General features: G+C 50.0%; 1 protein-coding gene across 2 annotated transcripts in view; it reads left to right on the top strand.

The window, feature by feature from the left end:
* Mad1l1 (mitotic arrest deficient 1 like 1) overlaps positions 1-17,196 on the top strand; it is a 351,707-nt gene that overhangs the window by 62,302 nt on the left and 272,209 nt on the right. For both annotated transcript variants that reach the window (XM_026405670.1, XM_026405671.1), the window contains exon 10: positions 5,058-5,144. In XM_026405670.1, the coding sequence (XP_026261455.1) occupies positions 5,058-5,144 (87 nt within the window). The remainder of the gene's footprint in view (positions 1-5,057; positions 5,145-17,196) is intronic.

Consider the following 17,196-nt stretch of genomic DNA (forward strand, 5'->3'; position numbering starts at 1 on the left):
GTGCTTTATGCAAAAATGTAAGGTAAAGCTCTAGTTGACCTGTATTTGAAGAAGACATTTGCAGCATAGGGAATACTTGTGTATTTTTATGTTTTAAGTTAAGACGTTTGAAACACATGTATCATTCAATTCCCCTCTTAACCAAGCACCTTTTGGGATCAGTTGCCAGGCTTAATTATTTTAGGTAGGAGGCCTTTCACTAATACATCATTGTGCTGTTTATGGTATTACCTATACACAGCTGAACATTTTTAAGAAATGATATCATTGTTTTGTTGTAAATGGTCATAGTTAGATTTCTATGCATTAATTTGCTGTGGGAATAATTTGTTTTCTTTTTACAAAATTTTCATTTAGCACCTGATTCTGCAGTACAAGATTACAGTACTGAGCTTTGAGAAATTATTTATTGAATAGCTTTTATATGTTTCCTTAGCACAAAATATTTTACACATTTTAAAGGTATCTAGAGGTAAATCTCTCAGGCCATTCTTGTCCTCTTCTGCTGGAAGCCAGTGTTATTTCTTCTTCATCCTCGAGTATAATTCAGTTACAACAATGTGTATTTTTTCTTTCATACAAATGACAGCATAGAACACTTACATTCTGTTTTTTTGTGTTTTTATTTAGCAGTGCATTTTGGAGATCTTTCATTTTAATATGTAGAAAGATTCTGCATTCTTTTGATTTTACACAGATACTGTTGTATGGGTGAGTGAAGTTTATTTAATCAGTAACCCTGGACTTGGAATCCAGTGGTCCGAGTTCTCACTTCTCAGAGCTGAGCTGCAAGGTATTGCTCTGGAAAGGTATCATGATTTTTCCTTCATTTCACATATGTTTCTGGAAGCCTGTGATTGCGCCAGTGAAAAAAAACAGAACAAAATGTAAACTGTCTCTTCTTTTAGGGAGCTTTCATTGTAATTGAGGGAGAATGATGATAACCTGACAGGCAGAGTGGGTATCTGATGGTGGTGGGCTGCGGAAGGGATGCAGGGAGAAGCTGGGGGGTGGGGTCCACAGTTTCAGATAGGAAGCTCTGGAGGTCCAGCTGAAAACTTGGTGTCCTGTGACCTAGAGGTGGATGAAGGAGTGGGGTGTGTGGGTATCTAGGGGAAAGTATTCTGGAAAAGGGACATGAAGGTCCTGAGGCCGAGTGTGACCGTGCTGTTGGCTTTGGAAGGCAGCAAGTCTGAGAAGCAGCAGCTTGCTGCTCCCTCCTTCTCAGTTAGTTGATGTGATTTTGTTTCCATGTGAAAATCCTTTTGTGGTGTTTTGGAGGGCCTTCCAGCCTTTGTTGCTGGGGGCCTTTGATCTTGGATGGGCCTGGAGGGAGGCATGGCAGGCCACTGTGCCTGAGAGAGCAACCAGCTCTGAACCGTCCACAGGGCTGGAGTGACCTTCTGTGCTGGAGGGAAATGGGTGCTCTGGAAGATTTGTCAGTGGCCTTGTCTATCAAGGCCCGGATGTTACAGAGCAACCCTGTACTCAAAGGGTGAGGTGGGCTAATGCCCTTTGTTGAGTCTCCTGAAGTCTGGGTAGCTATGACCTCAACACTAGACTGGGACCTCCTACTCAGTGGCCTCAGGGCTGCAGGCAGTGACCACAGCCCCTGCAGGTGGCCCTGCCAGAGATGGCCCAGGGTGAAGCCACTGCACTGCTTAGAGTTAGTCTCTCCTCCCTAGGAAAGCAGTAGTTCCCTCTCCCCAGTTCTAGGCACCCCATACCAGCCACATCAATGTCAGATCAGGGTGACCTGCATCCCTTTCCCCAAGCAGTTATGTTATATTATTGAGAAAAATCTGGGCTGCCTGCAGGGGTTCGCAGCCCTCAGTTCTTGCCATTCCTTTGATTTTTAGCAAAAGTATTTGCTGTCTAATATTTTCCGTTCATTCCTGTTTTGGCATCCTTTTTGCAAAAACAAAAAGCCTATCTTGTTTGTGTTATGTTCCCTCCTTTCTGTTTGGGCCCTGGCTGAAGCCCAGCCCCAGCAATATGGTGGTTATGCCCTGCGGGTTCCTATTTTTTGGAAAAAATATATAATAATAACACCTCGGGAGAAAGCTCAAGGCTTCTCATTTGGTTTTGTGGCTGTTGGTGCTTGATTCACTTTAGGCTTCGGTATCCTTTGGATCTGGTGTCTATCAGACTTGGGGGAACTGGCACTTAGGCTTCCGTAAGTGCTGTGGCATCTGCTATAGGACCCCAAAATAGCTGCGGCTGCAACTGCCTTTGCCTCAGGGGTAGAGCAGTGGGCACGATCCCCCAGCCCTCTTCTATTCTGCACACAGCTGAGTTTGCGTCAAAATTCAGCTGCAGATGGAACAAAAAGACTTTTTCCCTGAAAGCCCCCGTTAGGATGTGAAAGGCTTCGCAGCTGAAACTAGAGTTTTCCGCAGCAGGTGTCACAGCCTGGGCTGCAGTTGGAACTGTCACTTTCTTGTCATCTCTATGTCGGAGGCTCCCGAGGCCTCAAATGCCTCCCACTTTGTAGTTGTGAAGTGCAAGTTTCAGAATGGACTGTCGGTGTTATTTTTAGGCCATAATGACACTTGGCGTGACTCCTTCTAGTTACAAGCACTTAGCTAATCCCTGGAGCGCCCTTGGTAAGCATCTCTGAGTAGCTTTAACCACACACAGGTCAGGAGGCTTCCGGAAAATAAACACTCTTCCTGCCAGTTGGAGGTGTGTGGGCCTCTGGTCTTTGGTTTGAGATGCATGACGGCTGTGACTGTGCAGAAATCCTCCATGATCCACAGCTCACGTGGACTCACCTCCTTACGTGGAGCTCAGGACAAGCGACAGGAGGCCAAGCTCTGCGCTCTCTTCTCCCAGCCCTGAGCTTGTTCTGAATCCAGGGCTTCTCGTGGTTTGTCTCCCTTCTTTTCTGTGTGCCCTTTTCTCTGTGCCCCTGTCTGGGCTTCTGCTGGGCTGAGCAGTGTGCACTTGGCACCCCCTATCGGCCAGGCTCCCTGCTCCCCAGCCTGGGAGCTTCCCGCGTCTTTCCTCACCTTCTGAGCCTGCTGTGGCTTTTCCTTCGTTTTTGTTTGTACTCATACGTGTAGTACATGAATTCTCATTGTAAGGAGTTCACAGAGGCGCATGAAGTTAAAGACCCCTCAGCCTCGATCACTAGGCCCTTCTTGACATGGAAGTAAACTCCAGATAAACTTGGGGTGTAGCTCTCTAGGGGTGTTCCATACATCTTACTTATTTTCTGTGTACTTAGAAACATGAAGTTGTGCTTGTGGATTGGGTGTCTAGATGGAGCCACGCTGGGCCTGAGCCATTTCCTGAGTGTCTGTGCTACTGGCCCACTTGGGTGTCTCTTCTGCCGGAGCAGCCTCTCAATGTGGCTGGGCTGCTGTGACAAATTCACAGATGGGGCTCGGAGCAGGAGTTTATTCCTGTTGTTCTGGAGGCTGGTGTTCCGCCTCTGGTGAGGGCCCTTCCCACCTTGCAGATTGCTGCCTCTGCTGTGTCCTTGCATGGCCAGGAGAGAGACTGAGCAGGCTCTTGGTGTGTCTATCAGGATGCTGACCCCAGTGTGAGGCCCTCACTGTTCTGACCTCACCTAACCCTTATCACCTCCCCAAGGTCCCATCTCCAAATCCCATCCTGTGGGAATAGGGCTTCTGCATAGGAACTTTAGGAGGACAGAGTTCAGTCCTGAGTGTCTGAACCATGGTGAGGGTGGCTTACCTGTACCTTGCACTGCCAGGGCCCTGCCCATGGGGACCCCAGATACTCTGTGGCCCAGGGTCAGTGTCTCCCCCTATATAGTGTCTTCAGTGTTGGCCTGAGAAATGGCAGTAAGAGAGGCCACTGTTGTGGAGGGTGGCCAGCAGCATTCTCCTTGTAGCTTGCTGCAGGTTCTTCCTTGCATGGACAGCTGCTTTGCTGTAGCCAGAGTAATGGCCTCCATGATCCTGCAGGGGCTCTTCACATCCACTTAGTGAGGTGGAGGGACACCTTGGGGGACAGGGCCATGGGTTGGCTCATACCACATGGCCCCATAGTCCTGTGCTTGCTGTGGTGGGTGGAGAGGAAAGCAAGATGTGTCCTTGGCCTTGGGCTTGTGTGCCGCCTACCATGCAATGTTGGGAGCTCTTGCTGTGCACTCCACATGTGTGTCATGCTACTCGTAAAGCTACCAAGAGTTCTGGGATATGTTCTTCTGTGGACTAGTCAGAAGATGTGCCTCACCTTGAGTTAAGCTCATGGACCAAGTGGACTGTGGAAAGCCAGATGGCATCTCTGAATTTCCATTTCCTCATTGAAATATGGAAACTTAAAGAATAGGATTGCTTTGCATCCACTGGGACAGTGAATCTGGAATAGTTCTGAGAATCATGCAGCAGCACGCATGTGGGGCTATGCCATTACTACTCTTGCTCTATTTTTAAAAAATATTTATTTATTTTTTTAGCTTTAGGTGACACAATATCTTTATTTTTATTTATTTTTTTATGGATACAACACAATGCCTTTATTTTTATATGGTGTTGAGGATCGAACCCGGGTCCCCCCCGTGCTAGGCAAACACTGTACTGCTGAGCCACAATCCCACCCCCTTTATTTTATTTTTATGTGGTGCTGAAGGATCAAACCCAGTGCCTTACACATGCCAGGTGAGCGCGCTACTACTTGAGCCATGTCCCCAGCCCCTCATTACTACTCTTAACTCTGTGTGCATGCAGCTGTTTTGGAGGAAAAGCAAAGATAGGAGCTGTTGTGCATCATTTCCATGCCAGGAACTGGGCAGCACTTTGTGAATATCATTTCTTTGGCATGGTGACACCATTATGTGTCACCCTGTTTTTATAGGTGAAATAAAGCCAAGACTTATGAAGGTAGCCTGCTGCTATTGCATGGCTGGTGGTGGGCTGTGGCTGGACTCGGGCTGTGGTTAGTGCTCTCTGCCTCACATGTGGGTCACATGATGGACTACTCATCCTGGTCTCTAAATGGCATGGTTTTGGACCTCTATTCCAGATGTGGAATTAGGCCCACTTCTGGGGACAGATGGAACTGAATGTGTGTTCTTTATCCCTCAGGACTCCAGAGGACCTCTCCAGATTTGTCGTTGAGCTGCAACAGCGAGAACTTGCCCTGAAGGAGAAGAACAGTGCCATTGCCAGCAGGTAGACCAGGTGTCTGTGGGGATGCATGTGCTCTGGGCACTTGGGCTTAGGCAGAGGGGTGCTCTCCTGTCTCACTGGGTAAAGTAGTCCATTTTCATTGCTATAGCAGTGTACCTGAGGCTGGGTACTTTTTAGAGAAAGAGGTGTGCTTATAGTTTTGGAAATCGAAAGGCCTGGCTTGGCTCTGGTGGGGACCTCATGGGTGGTAGGGCATATGTGTAATGGGGGAGCACATTGCCACACAAGAAACCAGGAAGAGCATTGGATGTGCTCCTTCTATGACAGCCCTCATGAGAACTTGCCAAGGGGTCCTGACAACTACCTTGATCCTTTCTGAGGACAGTACATGTGTAACCTGAAGACCTTCTGCTATGCTCTGACCCTAATACCGCTGCTCTGAGAAGCCCTGGGGAATAACTCAAACCACATGTGAGATGTGGCATTTGCAGGTGGCTTTTGGTTTACTGTTGGTTCTGCCTTGGTCTGAGATGGTGGGGGATTGGAAGCTCCAAGTTCCCATGGTATGGTAGTGTGACTCCGCTTGGGGTACTGTGACTGTTCTGACAACATGTACCTCTGGTTTTCTGGTGGCTTGGCTTTTTGACTTGGGGGTCCCTGCTTGGATCAGGACTATTCTCATCTTTCTAGCAGTGTGTGGGCTTGGAATGACCTTGTCATAGTGTAGAAACCTGGCCCCCGGGGATGCAAGTGTGTAGACTTGTGCCCTCATGGAAGACCTACAGAGTATGCCAACCATCTGAGGCCTTTGTAAGTGACAAAAATCTCGGCCAACTGGCTTGAGCAGCGAGCACATTCTTTCTTAGCCCCAAAGGAGGCCCAGAGATGGGTGGCTACAGGACCTCATCCCAGGGCCTGGTGTTGGGTTTTTTCCTCCTGACACCAAATTTGTGTTCTTTTCTGCTTCTCCAGTCTTGACATCACCTCAGTGTCTTATATGATTTAGTTCAGTTCCAACATTTCTTAGAGTTTGCAGGTTTATGCAGATGCCAGTCCTTTTATCTAGTTCCCAGATTACCTACTCTGTCCAATTACAAATTCAGGGAGCTCCATGATCCCCTCTTTAGTTTTTTTTTTCTTTGTTCTTTTTAGATATACATGACAGTAGAATGCATTTTGACATATTATACATACATAGAGTCTGACTTATTCCAGTGGCTTGCTAGAGCTCAGGAAAGTGCCTTATTTACTATCCTGATCCAGCTCAGGCAGAGCCAGCTGGGAGGGTGCATAGGGCAGGAGTCGGGTGCTGAGCTTCCTTGCTTTCACCAGCTGTGCCCCTTCTGTGCTCACCAACCTAGAAGCTCCCGAATCTTGCTGTTTAAGAGTTTCCTCAACCCAGTCTTCAGTCCTCCTCTCCAGGCTGGTGAGTGGGACTGAGAGTTCTCAGCTCTAATCACTGGTCTTTCTGTGCTCATCCCCATCCTAGTTAAGTAGGGGCCTGTCCTAGTCACCTTATTAGTAGAAACCCAAATCCTTACTAAGAAAGGACTTCCCGCCACCCAGAAGATCCCAAGAGTTTTAGAACTTTGCCAGAAACTGAGTCAAAGGCCAGAATAACGTGTTGCGCTGCTTTTTATGGTCCGTTTGTTTGCCAGCTGTCTGGTCAGGCTGGTTTCTCTTATGGCCTTGAAGTTCCTGCCCAGGTTTGGGTGTCAGGAGACAGAAAGGTGAGGCTTCTTTCTTGGGTCTTTTTGGAACAAGGAAACCTTTCTAGGACTGCTATCCAGCAGATGCCCCTCACTGGCCAAAACTGGGCTGTGTGCCTGTCCTAGACCAGTCAGTGATAGAAAAGATGGAGTTCCCCCATGAGCTAGGAGTTATCTGGTTTGTGCTTACTCTAGCGGGTGTAAAACCACATGGGACTGGGCTCCTGCCTTGAGCAGAGCCACAGGGAGAAGTTGCAGCAGTGACCATGGTGTGAGGCCTGGGTGTCCTGATGGACTGACTGCTTGGCAGGTGAGTCTGTGAGGAGAGCCTGGAGCTAGCCTCTTCACCATTGATTATTAAACCTCAGTCTTGTCCTCCTGTGCAGATGTGTTTTAATAATTTATTAGTAGCCAGAAGGAAGGGTTTCTTATTTTGGGGACTGATGTCACTTTGAAAATCAGCTTTTAGAAGCATTTGGTTATGTTGGACATAATAACATCAATTACTTTAAAAAGCTCAAATGATAAAGATTGCCTTTTGCTTTCAAAGCCACTGTCAGATGAAACAGGCATGAAAAGTGATTTGGAATTAAAGCTTTAACACTTTGCTGTTCCATCTTCTTCATTTCACTCCACGAAACAGAATGGACTATTAAGGGAAGGGCACTCGCTGGCATCCTTCTCCTGCCAGCCATGAGGCACTTTTCTACTTTGACCAGTAGCCACAAGATCACGTATCTACCCAGAGAGCCACGAAAGGTGGGGGGGCATCTGCGTATAGCACAACACCACCTCTGTGGATGTGAATGGGGATTTTCTTTTCGATCAGTTTGGGATGGTGTCTGTGTCTCAGGAAGCAGCTTGTGCCATAGGTAGGTGGTCTGCAGACTTCTGGCCCACTGTCCACCTCCCAGGAGGTGCCCTAAGTTCCTCTGAGAGTCAGTGCAGCTGCCCTAGGAGATGTGAGCCTCAGGGCACCCTGTGGAAGTGCCCAGTGCTCCATGCTTATCTGTAGAGTGAGTGCTGTGTTGCCTTTGTGGTGGTGTTTCAGGGAAGGGACATGAGGCCCCACAGCTGTCCCAGCCTTGCTTGGAATGTTTTTTGAGGATTGACTTATTTTTGTGGGTTGGCCTTTTATGCTCCGGCTTCACGTGGGACATGTGATATGGCCCCTAGCCCAGTGTTATCTGTGAATGGGGCTGGCGAGCACCTTGTTGCCTGGCTTGATCCGTGTGCCAAGAACCATGCTGTTGGGATGGATGGGGAGAGGGATGTGGGTAGCCATCAGGTGTTGAGGCTGCCACTCTGATGGGGGTGGACAGTTCTCCACGGGGGTGACCTGGGACCTCTGATACTCAGGAGATAGAACTGAGACCCTACATGCTGAGACTTGTGTACTGGGGCTGAGAGGTCCTGCCCTTTTGTTTATTCACAGATCATAAAGCAAAGGTAGCAGGGTGGCACTGGCCTTGGTGGTTGAGATGGATTCCTCCAGCTTTGGCCTCTGCCCTCATGTCCTGAGCTGACTGTGTTAGCCTTAGGTGGAAGGTGTCCATTGTATTTATGGAGACCTTGTAAGACTGGTATGTTTCCATGGATCTCTTAAAGGCAATTTGATAAAAATTCAGATGGTGAGAAGGAGGTAATGTGGTAGAGTCAGACAGATGCCAGGCCAGTGCCCAGCAGGTGGTCATAGGTTCTGGAAAGGGCTTTTTGGGGTGTGCTTTGTGTCCTTGGGTGATGTGTAGTCATTGCAAAGCCGACACATGGTCCACCTGAGACTACAGTGTCATGGGGTGTGATTGTGTCCACATGCTTCCCATGGCTGTGCAGACCAGTGGCCTGGGCTCCCGTCATGCAGGTGTTCTTACCCACTCTTGCCACCAAGCCATCGATTGTGTCCTCCTTGTGAATTGAACATTTATTCCTCTCATTTTAGTAGCTTTTTAATATGCTATTTTGTGGCTACCCTGTACTTCACGGGCCCACTGCTGGGTGTTTTTCTTCTTCCTCCTTATCTGCCCCCTTTCTGGATTTTAAATGTTGCTGTCATAGACTTTTTAAAAAAATATTTATTTATTTTTTTTAGTTTTAGATGGACACAGTATCTTTATTTTATTTATTTATATTTGGTGCTGGGGATTGAATCCAGTGCCTCCCAAATGCTAGGCAAGCGCTCTATCCCTGAGCTACAATCCCAGCCCTGTCATAGACTTTTGTAGCATGGTCCTTGATTCTTTAGGATGAATTCCTGCAATGGGACAGTTGGTGGCGTGCAGATCTCCAGGAGCTTGGCCTTCAGAAGACAAATGTTGCGCATCACCCCATGCGTTGCTCTGCCAAGAGCAGCAGAAACCCTTCATTCCTGAGCAGCACTCACCTGGGTGTCTCAGTTTTCCTCCTTTGCCGATCTGACAGAAGACTGCTACTTCCTGTGTGTGCTGTCTCAGTAACGTGGTGTCTGTCACTGCAAAGCTGGAAATCAGAGAGTGAGTCAGCGGGTCCTCCAGGTCCGTCTCCTACCTGAGGTTTCACTGTGCTGCGGTAGTTCAGGCTTCTGTTGGCCTCTCAGTAGTTATGTAATAGACTTTGGCCTGTTTCCGGGCAGTGCTGTGACTCTCCCAGCAGGAAGAATTCTGAGTGGGGTCGGCCACTAAGCACGGCTCTGACCTGAGCTCTGTGTGAATGAGGTATAGGGACATTGAACATCCTGCACTAACGGATGCTGAGAGAAGATCAAATGATGTTGTACCCCAGAGCCACCTGCTGGCCGCCAGCCAGCTAGGAATGAGAAAGTATTTCTAGCATTGAGACACATGTGGCTTCTGGCTGCTGTACTGGTACAGCACGATTCTGAACTCTACATTGGACTGAAATCATTATTACTATTTTTTTTTGTGGTGATGGGCATATAACCTAGGGCTTCTGTTTGCTGCCACTGAGTTACACCCCCAGTCCTTTTTTATTTTTTATTTAGAGAGAGGGTTTCCCTAAGTTGCCCATGCTGGCCTTGAACTTGCAGTCCTCCTGCTTTAGCCTGTTGACTTCTGGGATTGCAGGTGTGCACCACCGTGGAATTCTGTCTCTTAGTGTTCTGAGTCCACAGAGCACTAAGAGGGTCTGGAAAGCTTGATGGTGGGGCTTGTGCTTCCTTTTGATCATGTCTGCCATTGAAGGCACAGGAAGCTTCATGAGTCCTTCTACATGGCAGGAGGTGGGAAGGTGCTACTTTGAGTAGATGTGGATTTACTTCGGTGCATTTCCTTATCTCAAAAGGGAGTGTCTGTCTGTAGGGCTGTTCTGAGGGCTGTGTATCTGGTGCCTCCTGGCTGTCAGTGATCATGTGGCAAAGAAAGGTCCTTTGGCTGGCTGTGCAGCCAGGGGTTGAGGTAGATTCTTACTCTGCAGAGCAAGGGCAACGTGTTCATACACACCTCATAAGGTTTTTGTGCTCTTGCAGTAGGAAGTGCTTTAAGGAGATCTGAGTGTTCATTTCCATGTGAGTCCTGTCATGAACCACCAGTCCAGGCCCACTCTGTTTTTCTTTTCTTCTCCATCTTTGGACGCGTTGCTCAGGGGCCCTACAATCATGGATGTGAATGGGTCTCCAGGGCCTGTCTCAGAACCCTCTTCCTCTTTGGGTGGAATCTGATTATAGTGAAGGAGCCTTGCCCTTTTTGCTGTCCTCGTCTTGGTTTTGGTTCTTGGAGTCTGATAACATCCTTCCTAGTTATGGGGCTGGGGGACAGGTGAGTCATTTAGAATGAGTGGTCAGGTCTGGATGCATCCTCTGCTTACTGTCCTTGCACAGAGCTCCCCAAGGGCTATCCTGGAGCCCCCTCTGCCCTTGCTGGGGCTTGCTAGTGTCCAGGGGTCCCGGGGGCCCAGACCTGACTACATACCCCCGGCTCTGCTGGCGGGGCAGGAGGCTGACTGTGGCCATGCTGTCATTGTTCAGACCCTGAAGGGTGACAGGTTGCTGTGCTCTGGAGAATGTTGAACCACTAAGATTGGGAAATTTGTGCAGGGATTCTAGGGATCTTGCTACTTGGGGGTTCTCTCCTTTCCTAGAAATGATGGTTATGGTTTGAAGAGGGGTGGTAGAGGGAACAGGGCCTCTCAGGGCCTGCCACAGTCCACGGTTCTGCTTCCTGTCTGTAATCATGATGATGACGAGGGTGATTATGAGAGCAATCAGTATCGATGGCATTTGCCTGAACGAAGTCTGTGCCAAGTGCTTCCCGTGCAGCATCTGACTTGAACCTTAAAGACAGCTCTGGAGCAGTCACGTTGATAAACCCCAGCTTGCAGATGTGACACTTGAATGTTGGGTTGATGTGCTAGGAAGTAGTGGAGACAGGACTTGAACACAAGCCCGTTTTCTCCAGAGCTCATGTCTCAGGTCCCTGAGCAGCACCCATATACCATCCAGACCCTTGTCACTTGAGGGTGGGACCCAGGTTCCTGAACACTGTCCAGATAGGCTGCCCAGGTTCCTGAACAGCACCTGGCATGTACCATCCAGGCCCTTGTGACTTGTTTCTCTACCTCACTGGGGCCTGGGGCGATGAATCCTGTGCACTCAGTGTTGTCCAGCTGGGCTGAAGCCTTGGTCACCTTCCTCGATTCTGATTTAAGGCAGAGCTGGCTCTAAGGCCAAGTGGAGAGAAGCAGCCGAGGATGGTGGACACAGCGAGCTGGTACCTGCCTATCTGTTTTGGCCACTCCAGCTAGCTGGGTCAGGCACTTGGGGCTCAAGAGCCTTTGTCCCATCAGCCATCAAGTATTGCCTGCTCTGCCCCAGACTTGCACTCACTGGGATGGCTGCAGTTTGGAAGGTCATGTCTTGCTGCCTCTGTAAAAGAGCCTTTACTTGCAGTTGCCAGGGTGACTAGGCTGGAAGCACCTGTATTGCTGTCCCTCCTAGGTGTCCATAGAGCCTCCTGATCCTGAGATGGGCTGAGCTGGTATACTTGCTTTAGGGCCACCTTCCCCTGGGGCCACCTCCCTGCCCCTCCCTGGGGCCTGGGCCCAGGCAGCATGTGGAGGAGATGTGTTCTTATGTAGCAGAGAGACTAGAGTAAATCAGTGGAAGGTTGTCACCCCCTCCACATCGCAGACTACCTGACTAGGCACTGGTTTCTGTGTTGCCTCCTGAGAGTGAGTTAAGATCATCATAGTCATAATACTGTTCCTCCCCCCCCACCCCACCCAGTGGTACTTACTGGAAATAGAATTCCCAGAGCTCTATCGCTGAGATACATCTCCAGTCCTTTTTATTTTTATTTGAGATAGGCTCTTGCTGAGTTACCAAGGCTGGTCTTGAATTTTCGATCCTCCTGCCTCAGCCTCTTGAGTAGCTAGGATTATAGGCGTGCCTGGCTTATAGCCATAATTCTTTTTTTTAATATTTTATTTACATTTTAGTTTTTGGCAGACACAACATCTTTGTATGTAGTGCTGAGGATCGAACCCGGCCGCACCCATGCCAGAAGAGCGCGCTACCGCTTGAGCCACATTCCTAGCTGCAGCCATAATTCTTAATATGGCTCTTCAACTATTCTTTGTCCAAAGTAGTTAAGCCATCCTTTTAAACTGTCTTGTAGTTTAATGAGACCATGTCACCTTTGTCAGTCGATGTCTCCATGAGTTATGATGCTCTCAAGCTGTTCAGAGTCAGCAAAGCCAGTGACAGGCACATGAGATTCAGAGTGCTGGGCTGCGTGCTCTGAGCATTGAGTGGGGGTCACGTTGTACCTGCGGTGATGGTGAGCAGTTCCCACCGACTCCATACATGGGATGCCTGTGTTCGAATCTTGGCACTTTGTCCTTGGACAATTTAATTAGCCTTTCCCTGCCTCTTAGAATGGCGATGGTGAGGGTGGCTCTGGTGGGGTTATGAGGGTGAAGTTCCCTCTACAGGATACAGCCTGGGGCCTGGTGCAGCAGGCAAGCTGTTGGCTCATTGCTATGGTCGTCTTTGGAGTGTTTGGGGTATAGAACTAGGAGTTCCCAGTGGGTGGCACAGGCAACAAGGTACATCAGTGTGTGTGGCCAGAAGCAGTGTCAGGTTGGGTGATGGGTACATATCAGGTGGGGAGGGTAGGATTTCCTCTGGGAGATATGGTGGGTGAGAACAGAGTCAGTGATGGCGTGGCCTGGAGTGCCTCCCACAGCTGCTGCCTGCCAGGTCTCATGCTCATCAAACCAGTTTCTGTCTTGGCACAGGCTAGCACCTTGGATCGTCAAGGACATAGACAAGAGGCCTTCATGGTGTCCATTTGGCTTTTGATAGCACTTAATGTAAATTGACTTCTGCAGAAGGTGTTAGGCTAGCTTGTCTCTGACGGGTTGTTTTCATGTGTCCTCAAAGACACTCCCCTGCCCCCCAACCATACCTGTTTTAGAGACACAGTGGTACTTGCTCCCCGTGGGCTCTGTACCAGTTCTTGGTGGTGCCAGGCCAAGCTCTTACATGAGATGCTGGTCTTGAGTCCCAACTATTGAGCCAGAGACCTGCTGTGAACCCAGGGAGGACCACCCAAGAAGCCTACACCTCCCCTCTCCAGGATGTGGCAAGGAAATGACTCAGAAGATGGGGCTTTCTCTCCACCTGTGACTTGGCGTGCTGATAGCCATCCCTGTGCTGACTGTTGCCAGGCACCTCCCGGAGTCTGGAGATTAAGCCTGGCTGGCTCTCTCTCCTGTTGCTTCAGTGCAGGCGCTGGGAATATGATCCCTTTTGTATTTTTGATACTTAGCACAGGCTGGCACCTGCTCAGTCGCTTCTGAATGAAGGAAGAGTCATTGACTTATGCTCCTGCCCCAGAGAGATGCTATCCCACATCCTTGGTTTCTATGTTGCTACCTTTATCTATAGTGGCCCAGTCACCACAGGCCCCTGGCACCCTATCCCTGGTGTCTTCCCTGATGGTCCAGTCCCCACTGGACCAGCATTTAATCTTTCCAGGTCTGGGGCCCATGGTTCCCTCTGTTGGCACTGATAGCCAGGTCCCCTCAGGCCACTGGCATCCCATCCTTCCTGGGGTTCATGGGTTCTCCGTCTCATGGAAGCAAATGCTCCTGGACTCTGTGCAACTATTTTCTTCACCTGAAGAATGTATGCTAGGCTTCTGTCACCACTTTTCTTTGGAATGACAAGAATCTGTGACTCTGTTTTCTATACTTGCCCTCTCTACCACTTACTTTCCATGCAACTGTCTGAGGGAACCTTTAAAAGTCAAGGTGTGTTATCCCCACAACTAAGCCCTTCTCTGGCTCCCAGGGCTCTTAGTGGGGAGCACAGGTTCTGCGTGGGCACACTACCTCCTGGCACTGCCGACCCCTCTCATTCCCCATTTCTTCCACACTGCTCTCCTTACTCTCTGGACACGTGCCCCACCTTGACTCTGCCTTCCCAACCTGTCTCCCCTAATTATACTTACGCTCTTTAGCTCTTAGCTTTTTATTTCCTCTGTGACCTTTGCAGATCTCATCTAGACGACGCTTTTCATTAGAATGTATGTTATGTAATTAAGTTTGCCTTCCTTTTATGTTTGTCTAACTTGCCTCCCTTGGACTAGGGCCATTCCTGAGTCATCTTACTCACTGTGACTCTGGTGAGAATGTAGTCCTGGCCCATGGTCCATATTCAGTGCAGAGTGAGCCATTGAGATGACAAAAGTGAATGGTCTGACTGTTCTTCCTGATGTATGGGCCTTGAACTTTGTCCCTTCCTTGACTATTCTGGCCTTTCTCCCATCCCCACCCAAGCCATCAGGAAGTCATTTGGGTTCTGTTGGTGGAGGGGTACACTACCTGCCCTGCAGCCCTTTGTCAGCTTCTGGTGGCCTCCTCGTGAGCTGCTCTGTGCTCAGCAGAGGGTCCTGCAATAGCAGCAGCAGCAGCAGCAGTAGCAGCAGCAGCAGCAGCAGTAGCAGCAGCAGCAGCAGCAGCAGCAGCAGCAGCAGCAGCAGTAGTAGCAGCAGCAGCAGCTGCAGCAAGGGGGCTCACAGGTCATTCCCCTCTCACTCCCTAGGCCGACAGCCATGACACATCCTCTGATGCTTCATGGCACTGTGACCTCTGCCCTCACCTGCTGGTCCCTTCAGCCTTTCTGATTCTGTCTGTAGTTACATTGGTCTAGAGTGTGCTGACCCTGTCCCTGCCTTGGGGCTTCTGCCCTGGCTCACTTTCTTGGGGGTCTCTGCTCAGGCATTAGCTTGTTGGAGACCCGTGTGTGTATTTTCCCAGTTAGAATGGGAACTCGGGGTGTGCAGGACTGTGCTCACTGGGCCCCTGTGCCTAATCCATGCCCAAGAGAGATTTGTTGGGTGACTAAATGAACATCTACTCTTCTCCCAGGTGTCCCATAGCTCTATGAGAGTGAGGGTGACCCTGTGGGTTCCTGTATGGCCCACCTTGTTAAAGTGGCTGTGGGCTGTGGGGTCATCCACTCTCCTCCTCCTGTTTTGCCCACTCTTCCTCCTCCCAGCTGCTGGATGGCCTGTTCTGGTCAGCAGCTGAGGTTGTTTGTGGGTTGGCACCTTGTGTCTCCTGTGGCTGGCCTGCACTGGCCCCTGTGGCTCCTTTCCTTTTTGCAGCATCTCTCAGCTCTCAGCTACCCACTGCCTGTTTGCTCCAGCCTGTTTGTTCCTCTGGTGGCTGGTGAATGGTTAGAACTACTAGCGTGGTGTCCTGCTTGAGAATGTGCTTTCCTGCTTTACTTTGTGCTTTGGTGACGAGTTGTCTCATTTCCCCTCAGATGCACCTGGGAAACTGCTTCTGCTCTGGTCTGTGGCTGTGCCCAAGAGGAAGGGCCCAGTGTCCTGTTTCGTAAGGGCTTTGGCCTCTTGGAATTTTGGGGGGAAGACATGAAACAAAATAGAAAGTAGCATCAGAGGTGAAAATAGCAACTGGGCGACTTGGCCCTGGTCTCGCCTCGTGCAGTGCTAAAGCTCATGTGACATCTGATGGTTCTGAGTTGGCTGTCTTATGGGGAAGCACTTACTGCTGTTAGCTTTAGCTAGGGTCTTCTAGAACTGCCAGTTCCTGGGGTGCAGTCAGGCTTAGAGGCCCAGGTTGTGTAAAGGTATGAGGGCCACTCCTGGGAGTGAGGCTTGGGCTCTGGTGCTGCCCACTTCCTGGTAGTAGACTCTGTGATCCCCTCCTAGGAAGCTGAGGGAGCTCCAGCAGGCAGTGGAGACCTGTGTGATCCTTCTCTGTCCTGCTCCTTTCCTGGCCCTTGTCATTGGCGCTGCAGTAGGTAAGACCAGGGCTGTATTTGCCTAGTCTATTTTGCACCTGGGCTGACTGATGCTAGGCCTGTCTCCCAGGAGCCGCCTGGACAGTGACTGATTTGCTTGCTGCGTGTGGCAGTGTTAGCTTCCCAGGTCCGATTGCTCTGGGACCAGTGGCAGCCTGGAGTGCAGAATGCAGCTCGGGCTTAGTGGTGCCCAGCCTGATGAACCAGCCAGGTGTGGGACTCAGGTGAGGGCCCTGCAGGCCCTGTCTTTCCCAGGATGGGGTTAGAGTGTGGCCCTTGAGCACGGCACCTGGTCTCCTTCAGGAGCTCAGTGATGCAGCTTTTGTCAGTCTCAGTACACCCTTGGGACAGTCATCTTTTCTGGTTGGTTTCCTCTGCTGTAGGACAGACCCAGTGACCGACTGTCCCCATGCCTGCTGTCTTGCATCACACACATTTATATTGTCTCCTTAGCATATCGAGTGTCCCATGGCTGCATTGCTCAAGGGAACATGAGGAGCAGCCACACCTGTGTGGTCCCACCTGGTGGCTGTGGCAGGGCTGCTGCCTCCCAACATCCAGACTGCAAGGTGCTGCACACCCTGGGTTCCTGGCCTGTCACTGTAGTCTGCCTGTACTCTTGATTCTCTAGCCCCTCTCTTCTTGCCGAAGGCTTTTGGCAAGAAAAGAGAGCCCAGTAGCACTATCCCAGTAGCTGGCTGTGTGGCGGAGGTGGACCTTCCTTAGGCCTCAATGTGGAGCAGCTTGGAAGAGTGCTGGCACCTGCTTGCAGTGCTCAGATTGGACATGAGATGGTGCCTGCAGCATTCGAAGCTACTTCTGTTCTCTCCCAGCAAGAGCCTCTTTCCATGGCCTCCCAGCAAGGGGGTTGGTATCAAGCCTCTACATTTTGTCAATTGGAGGGAGCAGAACGTCCTCGAGGTGAGTGGGCCTCTGTCTTAGGGGCCTCCCTGGGATTATTCTCACTGCCATTCTGTGCTGTGCCTTCTTGGTCCTCTAGTGCTTTCCTGGTCAGTGCTAGTCAAGTGCAAGGTGGGGGCAACATGGACCTGGGGCTTATGTTGCCTACTCTTTAGGTGGGAGGGGCTATGACCCTGTATAGTGGCAAGCCTCTCCTTGA

The sequence above is a fragment of the Urocitellus parryii genome, chromosome 9 (genome assembly GCF_045843805.1).
Source record: "Urocitellus parryii isolate mUroPar1 chromosome 9, mUroPar1.hap1, whole genome shotgun sequence".
NCBI classification, from domain to species: Eukaryota; Metazoa; Chordata; class Mammalia; order Rodentia; family Sciuridae; genus Urocitellus; species Urocitellus parryii.